The following is a 15,612-nucleotide window of genomic DNA, read 5'->3' as shown; positions in this document are numbered from 1 at the left end:
ATAAGTAAGAACAGAGAGATAAATTATTAGATATCCTGAAAACTTTCCAAATATTTAAATTATGGAGGTGGAAGGTTGTTTTTAGATAGAATAATATTCCAAAATAGGTTTGAAACAGAGAATAAATGTAATTTATCTAAAGCTCCATAGCCATTTAACATAAATTTCAGGGTGCATTAGTGTTTGTGGAAACTGAGTTTTCTATGCAGTTTATTTTCTGCTTCTTTCAGATATGGTACTTCACATCAAAGACCCATCCAGCATATTCTCTTCACTTTAACAATGGCATAAGAAAAAAGCTGGAGTAGGAATCTAATGACCACCAAATATAAAGACCTTTTCCTGTTTCTCACCATTTACTTTCCCTACAACTAACAACTTGCAGTTTAAGGATTTACCAAGACAGTGACTGTATTTGAATCTCTGCATCTAACAGCTGTCAAGGATTTTTTTCTTCTATTAATTTGTCCAGTAGCTTTTGGAACTCATTAATGATTTGGTCTCCATAACATCCTGTGGCAACTCATTCCACAATGTAATTATTCACTGTGTAAAAAGTTACTTCCTTTTGTTGATTTAAAACCTGCTGCTGGATAATTTCATTAAATGGCTCTTTATGTGACACATAGTGAACAAACACTTCTGTTCCATCCCTGACTACACACTGCTATTATAGTCACCTCTTACCTGAATTAACTGACAGTTTCTCCTTGAGCATAAGCCACACCTGTAATCCTGTATAGGTGCTTTTTGCTTTAGCTGGATTTTCTACTTACCATAAAACAATCTCTCACTATTAAAAATTTACCAGGTAAATAACTGCTGAAAAGAGCTAGTAAAAGAAGGGACTAACAGAAGGAGTTTGGGTCTGAGTTTTGTGGGGCTTGGAAACGGCCAAGTGTAAATTCACGCTGAACTGTAGCGGCCATTACAACTACAGTGACCTGTGCTGTGCACATAAACCTGGTTGATAGGATTTGTCTGATATTTGTTTTTAAGCCTGACTGATGAAGGTGGCCAGGCACCAACCTAACTGATTGATTGAGGAGGATGGCTTGCTGAACTCAGGTCGAATTAGTCCACAGAGGGTTGCTAGAGACACACATAACTGATGGGCCAGCTCCGTGCAGATGCAACTGATGGGCCAGATTCTCCTAAAATACTGTTCAATGATATTTCCACATGCTCTGTCAGGTTATATTTGCCAAGAGATACAAAGCACTGCTGTCAGTGGGAGAAAAGGCAACAGCACTGAGTCTTCTCCAAGGGCAGGTGACCAACCAACAACAGCCAACTGTGAGTTACGCCAAAAGAAGGTAAGAAAGAGATTCCAAAGTCTGAACAGGATGAAAGAGGGGAAGTAAGGGAAAAGGCAGAGAAGCTGCCCACCAATCTGAACACCAGCATTCCATTGAGAGGAGGTGGTGGTGAGGGCTATGGCTCATTGTTAGTGGAATTTAGCAGAAAGCAGTAGGGAAAGGTGGGGTTGTTTTGTGAGGACTAAGGGCATACAGTGGGGTTGTTAATAGCTTCTCCAGAAACTCCCTCTTTCAAGAGACAGTTTTACTGAACTGGACCAAACTGCCTCAAGCACAGCCCAGCCTTTACCTGCATCCCTTGATCACCTCCAACTAAGCATAAAAATATCCATGGAGAAACATTTCATTTAGAGCCCACACTTTGTATTACAACAATTATCACACCCCACAAAACCACACCCTGTATGTTTTCCCTTACCAGAGTTGCCATCTTCCCAGCAACTCTTGTAAACTCACCACTGCATCCAAGCCCTCGCTATCCAATCTTCTCCCCACACAACAGAAGAAAAAAAAGCATCATAACAGCTTTGAACAGTGGATGAGTACCCAGTTGAGCAAACACTGTGAATTGTTCACACAGAAGCAGTGGCAATGCAGTGAGGCACTAACATTTGAAGAGTGCCAGCAGAGTTAAAAGTAGCAACATCACTGAGCTTTTAATTTCTCTGGTTTTGTAGAATTTATTAGGTGTGGTATGTGTGAGTACATGTAAACATGGGAACTTTACACTTTATGAGGAAGTCTGGAGTGCATTTGATGTACACACTTATTTTCTTAAGTCTTTTATAATATTTTTCATTTCTTGTCAGTGTTAATACACAAGTCTAAGGACAAAAGAAATACTTCAGCTGGTGAAATCAGTGTGCTCAAGCTATGTATGTAGCTCAGATGAAAAACACGAGAGCCCAGAAATTAGCTCAACTTGCCAACCCTTATTATCAAGCACACTGTTTGTAACTCACAGTAGGTTATCACCAATGGGGCCACATTTGGGAGATTCTGTGACATCTGGTATTGATTTCTGGCAGGATTCAGGTATTTTTTGAATCCTCTTCTTCAAATTGGAAAGATAATAAAATGCATACATACTACTAGGCATATTTTTTTTTATTTTTTTAAATTTCAGTAGGCACTGGAATAGGCATAGTTACATTCTCCAGCACATCACAAGCACAAAGTCATGCTGCTGCTTTGAAATCACAGCACTAGCTTCCCTCAACAGGAGCAATGTAGAATTTGAAAACGAAAAACAATTTGACATTTGCAGCACAGGTTGAGCACATGTGTTAAAAACTGTGAGAAACCCATTATTCAATATAATGAAATAAATATCAAAAAGCTACTCTTAAATCCCAGCATCAAAAAATAAAGCATTTATTTTAATAAATTTAAAACTCCATTTTAACAAAAGCTCTAAATACACAGTTCTGTAAAAGTGAAAATATTCACTATGAAACCATACTACAAAGTTGTATGACTTTGGTCTATTCTAAATGATATGCAATAAGTTGCTTGTACACTCCTATTTACACCCACTAATGAACAGCTCAACAAGAAAAAATCCCAAATAATATAATTCATGAGGAAGCTAGGAATAAGAGTTGCAGCTCCTACCACTAACTCCTTCTTAGCTGAAATTCTTTAACGAAAACAAATTCATGGAAGTAGGAGCCACCAAAAAAAAGTGTGATCTAGTTAATGCTGTAAGCAACATATCTGTGATTCATTATAAATCTGCTAAGAATTTTGCTGAGGGAAAATCTGGGTAACTGAGTATTTTTATTGATAAGATCAGTTTAAAAAAATACTAGGAGAAAAAGTAAATGTTTTTAGACGAGTGACTTAACATTTAAAATTTTGGAGAAGGAATTTTAAAGTATCCAACATATACATATAACTTCTGGAAACAATTACAGTAATTAAAACAATACTCAACCTTTGGAGGGAGACATTTTATGGATGGCATTCCAGAAACTGCCTCCCCACTGACACTGATCAACTTGGGTGTGTTCAATTAACAGCAGAATCTAATTTAAAGCAAAACTCCTGCTGCTGAGAATCATCCAGGATTTAACACTCAACCTTCACCCCCTGGCTCCAAGGATTTAAATCCTTGACTGTCAGCAGGAGCTTTCTAGATGAGATGATTAATTTGAAGTACTATTTTCACTACTGAGCAACTGAAACTACAACACCAGTGTTTCCAGTAATAAATTTCATCTACCAAAAAAAATTCCACTATTTGAGATTAAGATAGTTTTTTAATCTGGCTATCTTACCTCAACACCTACTAGTTTCATTACATTTCAAAATTTTATTTTCTTTCTCTAGGCTTGGCTAAACCAGACAGAGTTATCTCACATTGACTCTGAAATGCAGACACTGCCTAGAAAAGTAAGGATACAAATCACAGAGACCTTTAGTTGCTCTATGTGTGACCTTCTGGAATTTCAGAAAAAGTTCAGACTGCCAATTGCAATCTTCAGTGTTAAAATAAAATCATTAAAAACTGAATTCAAATAGCTTTGAATTCTTCAGGTAGAAAAAAATATAAATCTCTTACAGACTCTCTTACAGACAGTGATATGAGATGCTGTCCACATGACTGAGATCGTGGTTGAGCGAGACGGTAAATTCAGTTTCAGGATGCCTCGTATGAGATCAAAACCACCACAGATGCATGACACACCAACTGAGTGTAACCCACACTGCCAATTCTAATTTTGCACAGTTAAGCTCCATCAGGTAGTGTCTGTCCTGCAGCCAGAATACAGCCAGCATAAACAGTATCATGTGATCTGGCTTAATTGATGAGCATGTGCTACCAGGTGATTTGGAACTGCACAAATGCAGTGTTAATAAATACAGGACCACAGCCCAAAGTACACAGTGAAACAATTTGTCAAGGTCAACCACACAAGCTGCTAGTAGACCTGAAAATAGCATCCAGTCCTCCTTAATCGCAGGCTAGTTTGCTACCTACTGGGCAGCACTGCTGCCCAACATAGCAGACACACTTTTCAAATTACCCTGTGGTTCTCAGGACTTCTCTGGCACATTTGTTCTTAACACTACCCCTGCTGCCACCATATCTACAGAGGTCCCAGTTCCATGTGATGGCCCTAGGTCCACAACATTTTTTTTCACCCAAATCTTCACTGCTGTCCAGCTGCGGCCCCTGCTGCCCCACTCCTACCCACACAAGCCAAGGGCCATTTCAGCAACTTTAATGTCGACGCTGCAAATATTTAGGAAAATGTTTAGCTTGGCCAATGTAAGCAACCACAGTGAAGTCAAACAAACCTATGTCCATATGCAAGAGTTTCCAGGGTTTATTCTCCAAAAAGCAGGACACATTTTTATGCTTCCTAGGACACGCTAAGACACACTGCTGAAGATGTGCTATATAATCCACATAAAATTAAGCACTATTTCTACTTCTTTATATGTTTATATTTTTTTAGTGCTACTCACTAAAAAAATATTTTAATTGCAGCTCACCAAATGTTGACTCTAACATATTACTGTAGAGAACTACACACATAGATCACTAATTCTCAGAAAGTAAAAAGCGGCTTCAATCAAATGCTTAGCCCACACATACAGAGACACAGAAAAAAGTAAAGCAAATATTATAAAGTAAATATTAGAAAAGTGTTGAAATGCATCTTTGTCCCAGTTTCTGCAAGAAGCAGAGAACATGCCTGCAACAGTGCTGTATTATTTGAATTACAGTTTGGAGATGGCAGTAGGACAGAGCAAGAAATATATTATTGATTAGAAATTGTATCAAGGAGTATTGAAGAAACTTTAAAATATTAAAAAACTCCATAGCTAGCTAATGCTAGAAATAAGCTTCCCTGTAAAAGTTTCAGTAAGTCCTGTGGCATTATATATATATAGATACAGAGGCATAACTGTAGAGTTACATATTATTTTCCTCTACTATCCTGACAAATTCATTATAAGGATTTACTCCAATGCCCACATTTTGCTTATTCTGTAAGATGAATGATCAGTCTCAAGTGGCTTCATTAGTGGAAAACAAGTAAACAAGAACTAAAGAGGAATTTCAATTAGAATTCAAGGTACCAAAATAACAGCCAAGAGGAGATCCATTGTTACAAAAAAACCTCTAAAGATGAGGTTTTAAAGATGAAGTAAGTTCTCCAAAAATCTCCAAAGACATTGGCATTGGTACAACATTTTTCACCAGGGTTTTGACTTGTTGCTGCTGATGGTGCACCTCAGTACACTCTGACTGAATTTCAAGATAGAATCACTTGCTTTTACAATTGGAGAGTCAGGATAAATGCAGCTAAAGACTACAAGGGTTCTTTTATTCTCTCTGTCAGCCCAAGAAAAGATCTATCCATTCCACTAAACCCATTTTTCTGGTACTCCACAAAGACCTTCCTGAGCAATTTCAGTGCAGCAGAGAACCTTTCTGATAAAAAAGAAGGTCCCAAAATTGTCATGGCTAACAGACAATATTTCAGAATCAAGAAACACTGATGGCAGAGGAAATGCTCTGAGCTCAGCTGTACAGTGAAGGTCAGAGTTGCAGATATGGATATCATCAGTGGATTTTGCCCTAAAACATGTTGTCATGACAGTGTAGCAAGAGGGAAAACGAAGACCAAAGTGCTTATTAAGAAAGTGTCAGCACCAAACATGAAACTAAAAAGTTCCATGTCAAGAATTGTTTCACTGACAACACTGTAATGTGTAATGAGTATCTCAGTGCCAGTCACTGTCAGAGAGTCCTGAATCAGCTAAAACACATGAATCCCTTGGGATTCACAGTCTTCCTGGTACTTATCCCCACAGAAAACTAAGTGACAATCTGATTTTTAAGCACAGCCCTCTCTGTAACAGGCAGCATTTGCCACATACACTGAACTCGGTCATCACATTAGTTCTGCTGCCATAGCTGTGCCAATGAAGATGGGACCTGGCTGGAAGGAACCACATCCTCTGCTTGACCCTACTGTTCCTTCAAGGACCACTGCAAATGGAGTTACCACTGCAGAAGTGTTTTCTTCCTTTAGTTTGCTTTTTCAAAAGAGACTACTTGGACATATTGGCAGAACCTTCTCCAGTAGGACTCCTGGCCTACAAAGTTATGCTGGCAGAGGCTGGTTAACAGAGGTGTTAAGTCCCTTTCATTTTTATGAGACCAAGGAAGACCATCCAAGTCACTACAACATTATACTACGAGTTTTAAGTGAGGAAACTAGAATTCTGCTATACAGGTTGCAAATCAGAGACCATGAACTGCACAGTAGTTTTAAAACAGGATTCTTTACTTTTCTGCAGATCACTCACAAGCTGCTTAGATCACTCACAAGCTGCACACTTGGAATACGACCTACATCACTGAAGGGAATTATCCCTCTGCAGGATTACAACCTACACAGTTTGCCACTAAGATAACAGATCCCCATACTAAGTAATCTGCTCTAAATTACTGACCCATTGGACAAACATCCCCTCTTATTCATACTCCAAGGACCTTCCTAGTCTAAAGGGAAGAACCATTTTCAAAAATACAAAACAATTTTAAGAGTAATTTCTATGTATCCTGTAGAGACAAAATCACTCTTGTAAAAGGAATATGGTGCACCCCTCACCTTTGCAAAGGAAGAATGAACACTTGACAAGGTGTGAAGTCACACAGGCATAAATGACCAACACATCCAGACTTCAAATCCTCTCAAGACATACACTTATGTCAGTTGTATGTAGTAGTTTTGCAGATAAAACCCAACAAAGAACATTTTAATTTCACTTCCTGGGTTCAAACTATAATTAACTTTGAATTAAATTACTATTATAATTGCTCAAATCAGTCTCCATGCAGGATAATCAGAAAACAAAGATGTCAGCAGCCACTGACAGTGATAGATATGATTCACCAAGAACAATGTGGGAAAGCTCTAGCAGAAGTAGTGACAAAACCCAAGCACCAATGCAACATCTAGTATTTCCATCTTTTCTTCAGCTCAACACCACCTCCTTCCCAGAACTCTTTCAACCAGTCCCTTCCCCATATGTCTACATGATCTCAAGACTTTCCAAGCCCATGTCCTTTACCTGTTCATCTGCCTCTCCTCATTCTCAGTGCTTCCTTCTCTTGTTTTTTTTTTTCTTAAATATGTCTCCTGTGTTTCTTCCACCTTGCTAAGGTTTGGATTTGATTCTGTCACAGTGCTCAGGTTTAGCAAAAGGCAGACAAAGTGATGTTTGGCAAAGAAGTAACTTGCAAAAGGAAGCACTAAGCAATCCTTGCCAGAGATATGATTACCACATTCAACAATTTCCTGTTACCTGCAAAAGAAACAAAATAGTCCAGGTTCTCTTTCCCTAAAGAAGAAGAAAAGAGAGGTGGGAATAATGTGACTTGAGAAGTTAGTTTTGCCTTCCTTTTCTCTAGTTTGATCTACAATACACTGTAATTCATTTTATGTAGAGAAGTCTGGGGACTTCAGAAAATTTACCCCAGCTTTTACAGTCCCAAAGAAACCAAATGCTTGAAAAGCTGAGAGAGTGGTGAGTCCACCACCACCACCACCATCCCTGCTAAGCCAGAGAGCAGAGTAGAAGTGAGGGAGCAGGCACAACTGTTGAAATGAAGCACCATGAGACAGTACAGGAAAACTAAACCTGCAGGAACCAAGAGCCATGACCCAGGAAGAACAGGAGGACACAATAAATCAAACTACAATGCCAAGTACAACTTTGCTTGAACATTGTGCTCATTAAGTAAATTCAGTATAACACCTGTCTGTAGGTGCCCTGCTCACATATGCCACTTCCTCAGAGAGCATGCACAGCAAAACAAATGTGCACTGGGTCTTACATGCAGACAAGAGAATGCAAAGCCAATGACTTCACAGTTAGGTTGTTACATATAAGGGAAATGCCAATTTTTTACTGTTCACAGTGTATAAAGAGGAGCCCCTGGCATATTGAAGATGTGTTAGCATTATGGATTTACCACCTAGAACCTGTTCTGTGTACAGACATGAACTAAAATCAAGAATCTTGACTCTGTGTGTGGATTGTCTTCCTGAACACTGGGTGAAAGAATCCATATTTAGGATAACACAATATGTTGGCATTCTGGCCACTTGAGAATTCTGTCAGAGTAGGGAACATTTGAGCCTGGGCTCCAATCATTTGGGTCCATTTCAAGAGTATAAAAAATTTCTGCAAGAGGTACTGCAGCTCCATCAGTCTTTCATTGTTACACAAAAAATAAGAGTGCTGTCTGGACTTTGCATGGTAAGGACCTGAATACTGGCTCATTTCTTTTAAAAATACCCATTAAAAATGAAAGAAGAAGCAGGAACAGAAGTCCAGTCATTACACAGGTACAAGAAAATCCAGTGGCACAGGGAGTTTCCACAGACAAAGGATTTCCCACAACCTATTGTTGGAAACACTGTGATTCAACTGCTCACTTCTTGCTCAACAGGCTGCTGATTCAACCAGAAGAGGATGCTGGTATGTCTCACCTTCTGCATTCCACCTACTGCAAACTAAATCAACAAAAAAACTGGCTTTGAGAAAACATGTGACTATATCTCATGCTAGTTTCAAATTATTTACATTACAATCCTTTGGTTGTACAATATCACCTTTTTGTCAATGCCATTTAAAGATACATATAATAATTTATCACGAATTTTAACTGCTGCTGTCTCTTATCTTGCTAAATTCCAGTTGGATATTTCACTAGAAGCAGCTGGTTAGAAGGAGAAACATAGACTATAAAATACTTTCAGATTCACTGCTGTATGAGGAAACTACAGACCAGAAAAATCATCAACATACAAACTTATAAAATAATCAGATAAAATGTGTTTTACAGCTGGAGACAAATCCTGTCTATGAAGAACAGTCTGCTTGTGAAAATTAATGACCTGCTGCAACTCCCCAGAGAAAGCCCTCAGGTAAGGAATTCAGATGGAAGCAGCCAGAAAGTCAGTGGAGGCTATTTTAAACCCAAGCTATTCTACAGCTACTTCCAGGTGCAGCCCTAAATTCAGCAACAGTATCTGTTTCCCAGAAGCAGATTTTAAGCTGTCTCTGACAGGTAACTGGAGATGGGCAGTGCAGCTCCAGAGGCATGGCATGCAGCTAGCCTCCAAAATAAAGCATGAGCTGTTATTTTTCAGAGAACAGATTGTTCTACAGCACAAGTTATATGCATTTCTTTCTCATATTCACAGAGGCTTCTGGATGCTGGCAGGGGAAAGGACAAATAATTCCCTAGAGTGGAGTAGGAAGCAGAGACAGGAGAAGTGTGGCTAGAGGCTAACAGATTAGCCATTACCAAATTTATAATCCATGTAGACTCTAAAACATGTTAAATATCTTGGAGCTATATTTTTAGCACCTTAGGACTGAAATAACAGGAAATGAGCTTGTTTTAATAACACAAAGAAGCTGCATTAGAGAAAAAATGAGGGGAAAAGGAAAACTAACCCTTCCAGGTGTATTTTTTGCACACCAGCACAGATATGCACACAACAGATACTGCTGAATTCAATCCTAAAATCATGAATGTATCACTGCTCTGCCGAAACCAACAAAAATACCTTCACTGCAGTGAAGCAGCTGCACCTGTGCTCCACTTAAAATATCATGAGTGATGCATCTGAAGTAAACAAGACCTGAGTGTTTTGTTGGTGAAGGCACAGACTTGCTCCTTAAAGTCCTAAACTTGAAAAAAATGCTGATAAATGGAAATAATGAAAGAAGTTAAAAAGTCATTGTTTAAAATTACTTGAAATTCCTATTAGAACAATAACACATCAATTATTAATTGGCTTATAACCAAAATATAAACCAACTGTGTTTTGATCAAGTCTGGATACATCTCATTAGTCTCTAACAATGAGGACTGTGTTACAATTTACCAGGAAAGCTTTAAAAATCATGAATAGTCCAAATAAAAGAAAAAGGTTCTGAACCATCCAATATAAACTAGGAGGTCTGCAATTATGGTGACATCTGAAATGAAATGTATATTTAAAGACTACATGGGGAACAGTGCCTGTATCTACTGCTGTCCAACACTTGCTGAAGTAGACATAGTTTTGAACTCCTTTTAAACATGTATGTTTAATTATCTGAATGAAGATTTTTCAGTTAAGCATCTGATCAGATGATTTAAAAAAAATTAAAGGAAAACCTTTCTAAAAAAGAAAAACCATGCAGGCTTCTCAACAGAACTAGGGGGAAATACATTGCTTTGCTCTCCCTTGTACTGCTTTTAAAAGAACAAAAAGCAATAGCAAGATAATAGCAAGACAGGTTTAATTGAAAAGCTGCACTACCCTAACATTTTGAAACACGGACTTCCCACCTTGAAGGGAAATCAGGGATGTGCTTTTGCCTGTTCTAGAGAAACCCACAGAAAACCGACAGCGAGAGGTCTCTGTGCAGACACACACGGCAGGGAGCTGAGTTCTCCCGGCACCGCCGTGCCCTGGAACTGAGGATCGGCCGCGCCGGACCTGGACCTGGACCTGCCCCGGACCGGCCCGGATCAGCCGCGGAGCCGCCGTGCGCTCCCGCCGGGCCGGGAACGCGCCGAGCCCCGGACGGGAACGCGCCGAGCCCGGGACGGGAACGCGCCGAGCCCAGGCCGGGAACGCGCCGAGCCCCGGACGGGAACGCGCCGAGCCCCGGACGGGAACGCGCCGAGCCCGGGCCGGGAACGCGCCGAGCCCCGGACGGGAACGCGCCGAGCCCCGGACGGGAACGCGCCGAGCCCGGGCCGGGAACGCGCCGAGCCCGGGCCGGGAACGCGCCGAGTCCCGGACGGGAACGCGCCGAGCCCCGAACGGGAACGCGCCGAGCCCGGGCCGGGAACGCGCGGGCGCGGCGCCCCCTGGCGGCCTCTGGCAGCGCCGCCACCGCGCCCGGAGTTTTCCGTCCTTTGTCCGTCTGTCCGTCCTTTGTCCGTCCTTTGTCCAGGGGCAGAGCGAGGCCCTGGTTAATAGAGCCAGTAAAGGGCTCACCCTCTACACGCAGCAGCCAGGTCAGGTGGCAGGAAGGCAGTGGGAAGCAGATTTAAAACCTCGGTTCTCTGCAGCCACAGCCATCAGTTTTGTTCCTCAATTCAACTGCCGCACTTCCATCTTCCACAATACAGAGGTGGCATCACCTGAGAGTGGGGTGTCTAAACTACAGTGTCCTCAATCCTTCCCAAAGCACTACCCATATTCCCAACGCTGTGGGTTTGGTGGGGGGAAGTTAAAAACTCTGCCACCCTGTAGGAAGCTGGGAAGAAAAGTTAAGAGAACTGGCAACTTCAGTATTTTATACCTGCTGAAGAGATGTCTTTGCAATTGTGTATTGTTTAAATGTAGCATTTGTGTCTTTTGAAAGATAATATTTAAATAAGGGTATGTTTTAATCACTTCATGAAAAGAGATAATTTACCTGATTTATGGTTTCTTCAAATGCTTTTATATAATGATTAAGTTCTCTGTCCATTGTAGCATATTCTAACATGACTTTTTCCATATTGTTTACATCTTCTTCATCATCTGCAAAATAAAATACGTGGAACATGCGTGACCAATTGTATTATTTTCAGGCAGCATTTTTTTTTCACAGATGTTTTATTTACAAGTATTCATGCCATGAATATCTAATGCATTTTTAAGTCTCAGCAGGTGTTTTCAAGCTATTCAAACATACTTTTTTTTTCTCATTTTGCAACTGGAATCTTTGACATTTCTTGGGTAACCTGATCAAACAGCTTACTCAGAAAGACACTTCCCTGGTTTCATGTGAACAAGAGAGAGTATGTGTAATTTCATCTACCAACACCTAGTCATTAGGCAATCAGGATATTTTCTGCAAAAGTTGTATTTCATGACTCATCACATTGCCTCAGAAATAGAAGAAACTTAAATGCCCTTGCAGTACAGTATAGTTCACAGCTATAATTAGACCTCTTATCCCCAATAAACACAGCTACAGGAAAATCAAAACAAAGCTAGCATTTTATAACACAGGAAATGATGGAAGAATGGATAGCATTTGTGATTCAAGCAGTAAAATTCTAATTGCCAGGGAAAATCAATTAACACAGGTCATGTGATTAGTAATTCATTTCTACTTTTATTCTCTTCTGCACGCCTCCTAATTCCACTCCTTTCATCTCTACACCTCTGCTTTCCCATTCTCACGGTGCTGTGCATCTGCTTAGATAAGAACCCTGTGTAGATGCCACAAGGCTGAACAGCCACAGCTGTTTATTCCTGACACAGCTGCATGTACCACACCAAATGCTGCCAACTGCAGGAGGACAGCCAGCCACAAGCCCTGAATCCATGCAGGAAATCAGGAAGCTAGGAAACCTATGTTTCCACTTCTGCTACTCCCATTTATTCCTATCCTGCAGTTTCCAGGTATAGAGAAAGCAGCTGGAAGCAGCTAGACTGTGAAAGAGCCCCAAAGTCTGCCATGCAGCATCAGGGATTGTCATTTGATGAAGGATTCTTTAAAAGCACTTAAGTACCCAATCTGTGCTGCTCTTAGGAAGAAAATTGTAGTACAGCTTTTCAATTTACTTTTTTCTGTGAAGAAATGAAAATTGTCTTCTGATCTGGCAAGCTGGCACATTGCTTAAGTTGCTAACTATATTATTATGTCAGAACATAAAAACCTATCTCTGCAGAAAGCTGACACAATTGTATATGGCCATCAGTTTGGGAGCAAAATCTGAAACACATCACTCAGAAACAGAAACATCACACCATATTGAAACAGTGATGGATCAGGGAGACAAAGGAAAAGTGCTAAGATATATTTACACAAAAGAAGTTACATAATAAGCTATGCTATTTTGTGAACACGACAATTACAGTCGTGACATTTCCCTTAATTATATATAGGCTTGGTATGTATCCATTTTTCATTAAGTAGATGAATGGATACTGCAGACAGAATCCTGGCATTCCTGCAATTTTCTTCTGAATAATCAGCATTTCCCTCTCCCCTTTCCCTTCCCTCCCACCCAGTTTCCATGTCCTATCTGGTAACTATGATCACACTATTTTTCCTTCCTGCTAGGAAGCATATGAAGTGCCTCCTTCAAGGCTGACACAAAGGACACTCCATGAATCACAGGAAAGGTTTGTGTAGCAAATAACTGTCATTCTCCTCTCATGGCCAAAATGAATCATATTCAAAGAAACTACAGTGGCCTAAATGTTTTAATTTTTTTTAGGGGAAAAGAAGTGCATTGTTAAATGCCAAGAGAGTTGTACAAACGCTGTCTTTCCTAATAGTATAAAAATAACTTCAGGTGAAGTTGCATGCAACTTGAGAGATGGATTAAAATAAAGCTCAAAGAGGTGGAACACATCTCAGCAAGAGGAACATTATCTCCAAATACATCCTGCTCTACATTTTTCCTGTACTGACCATTCCACTCATCCAGCAGCCTGCTTTAAGTCTCAATACTGTTCACTGCTGTTTCCCTGATACTGTTCCTTCACACACGTTACACACATCCTGGGAAATTGCTGAACATGTCACTAACACACAATCATATCCTGCCCTTGGAGGCACTATGGACATACAAATAGATCTGAAGGACTGTGTACATGTCAGTTGTTGTCCATACCCTATTTCTGCTCATTGACAGATACTACAGTCCATTTTCTATCTGAGGTTCAATCCATAGGGTGCTGAGAGCTAAGAGTAAATCTATGTTTTACCCAGCCACTTACCTCCCCATCTCTTAAACAAGATTTAAAAGAAAACTTACATTACAAGCTATTCTATTTGCCTTTTAAAAACTCTCATTGTTCTACATTACACACAGAATAACCACCTCTGCTTCCCCTTCCCCTGAAGAGCCAAGAGCATTTCTGCCCCTCCCTAGTAGGGAGCAGATGAAGGGCAGAGCTTGGGTGCACATGATAAGAAACTGAGTGACTGTATGGGGGTGTAAAGTTTTACAGCTCACCAAGGCAGGGATCACAGCACCTTCAAGGTTCCTTTACAACAGACTCCACCATAGGTTAATCAGAACACACCATCTGACCTGATCTTACTAAGGAACAAGAAATTAGAAAAGACTTTTCTCTCCTCAACACCATCCCACAACTCATTCTCACAAATCCCACAGGTTTAGCAGCACTACAGTATCAAAAATAATTAAAATGTAATAATTGCATCAGGCTTTTGAAATATTCAAAAGGCGTTGTCTGTTATTCACTCTGCAAGCCCTGCTGCTGCTTTTGTTTCATATGTGAGGGTGACAGTGGAGATCCATGCAAGGCACTGACTCTCTTCCAGCAGACCATGGGAACACTGACTGCTGAATACCCTCCAGCCAGACTCCAGCTACAAAGCCAGACAACTCTCCAAAGTACTCAAACCTTGCACTCTGCAGACCAACAACCTAGCTTAATGCCAAAATCAAACACTTTGCAAGTGCTGGATGAGTGCCTTTCTATTATCTAATCAAAAGTTATCCTAATCTTATTTCTAATTCATATCTAAGGAATGCATTCCAAACTGTCTGCATGTGCTTTTAGCTACTGGCACAAAATACCATTGAAGTGCATACTGTAGTCTCCTTGTTATCTAGGCTAAATATGTTGAGTTTAGTAAGCTTTTCTTCACAAGTCATTTCCCTCACCACTCAGAGATTACACATTTTGCAATATTACATTTTTTACTCATAGAAAGCCCAGTTCAAGGCCATAATTTCATTTTCAAAGGCCCATGTGCATCATGTTAAAATTAGCTGGCTGAATATGCAGTTTGCAGTTATGAATTCCAGCTCGTACAACTTTATGATCTCTTATTATAATGGAAACAGGGATGTTATTCTGAAAAGTCTCCCTAAATATTAAAGAACAAAATTGCATAAAGTGACTAGCAAATGTTCAATTTCTCACTTCTGAAGAGACCAATCACACTTAGGTGCCTTAATGCTGATTTAAACCATAATCAGTCAGGACTAAGTTATGTTTCATGAACTCAGAGTGTTAAAACAGAAGTTGCAACAACAGAGTCCAGTCAGCACTGATTTAATACATCCTGCAGTAACACTCATCTAAAATTTATACAAAACTTGCATTTCCTAACATCTGAGTTCATATTTACTTTAGTTTCCTGTGTACACCCACAAGTTAGCAGAATTTCTGAAGATTTTTCACAACTACCTCTTTCTGTGCAAAAGTTACCACATCAGTATTTGTTATTTAGGGTATTACAGCTGTGCTGCAGCCAGTACACACCAATCTAAATG

General features: G+C 40.1%; 1 protein-coding gene across 1 annotated transcript in view; it reads right to left on the bottom strand.

Moving 5' to 3' along the window:
- Positions 1-15,612, bottom strand: part of NSMCE2 (NSE2 SUMO ligase component of SMC5/6 complex) — a 128,856-nt gene that overhangs the window by 90,348 nt on the left and 22,896 nt on the right. Inside the window, exon 3 of the mRNA XM_054635660.2 lies at positions 11,778-11,884. Coding sequence (XP_054491635.2) covers positions 11,778-11,884 — 107 coding nt within the window. The remainder of the gene's footprint in view (positions 1-11,777; positions 11,885-15,612) is intronic.

Source organism: Agelaius phoeniceus, chromosome 1 (assembly GCF_051311805.1).
Source record: "Agelaius phoeniceus isolate bAgePho1 chromosome 1, bAgePho1.hap1, whole genome shotgun sequence".
NCBI lineage: Eukaryota > Metazoa > Chordata > Aves > Passeriformes > Icteridae > Agelaius > Agelaius phoeniceus.
Note: the sequence above shows the minus strand (reverse complement) of the source record. Positions and strands in the feature narration are given on the sequence as shown.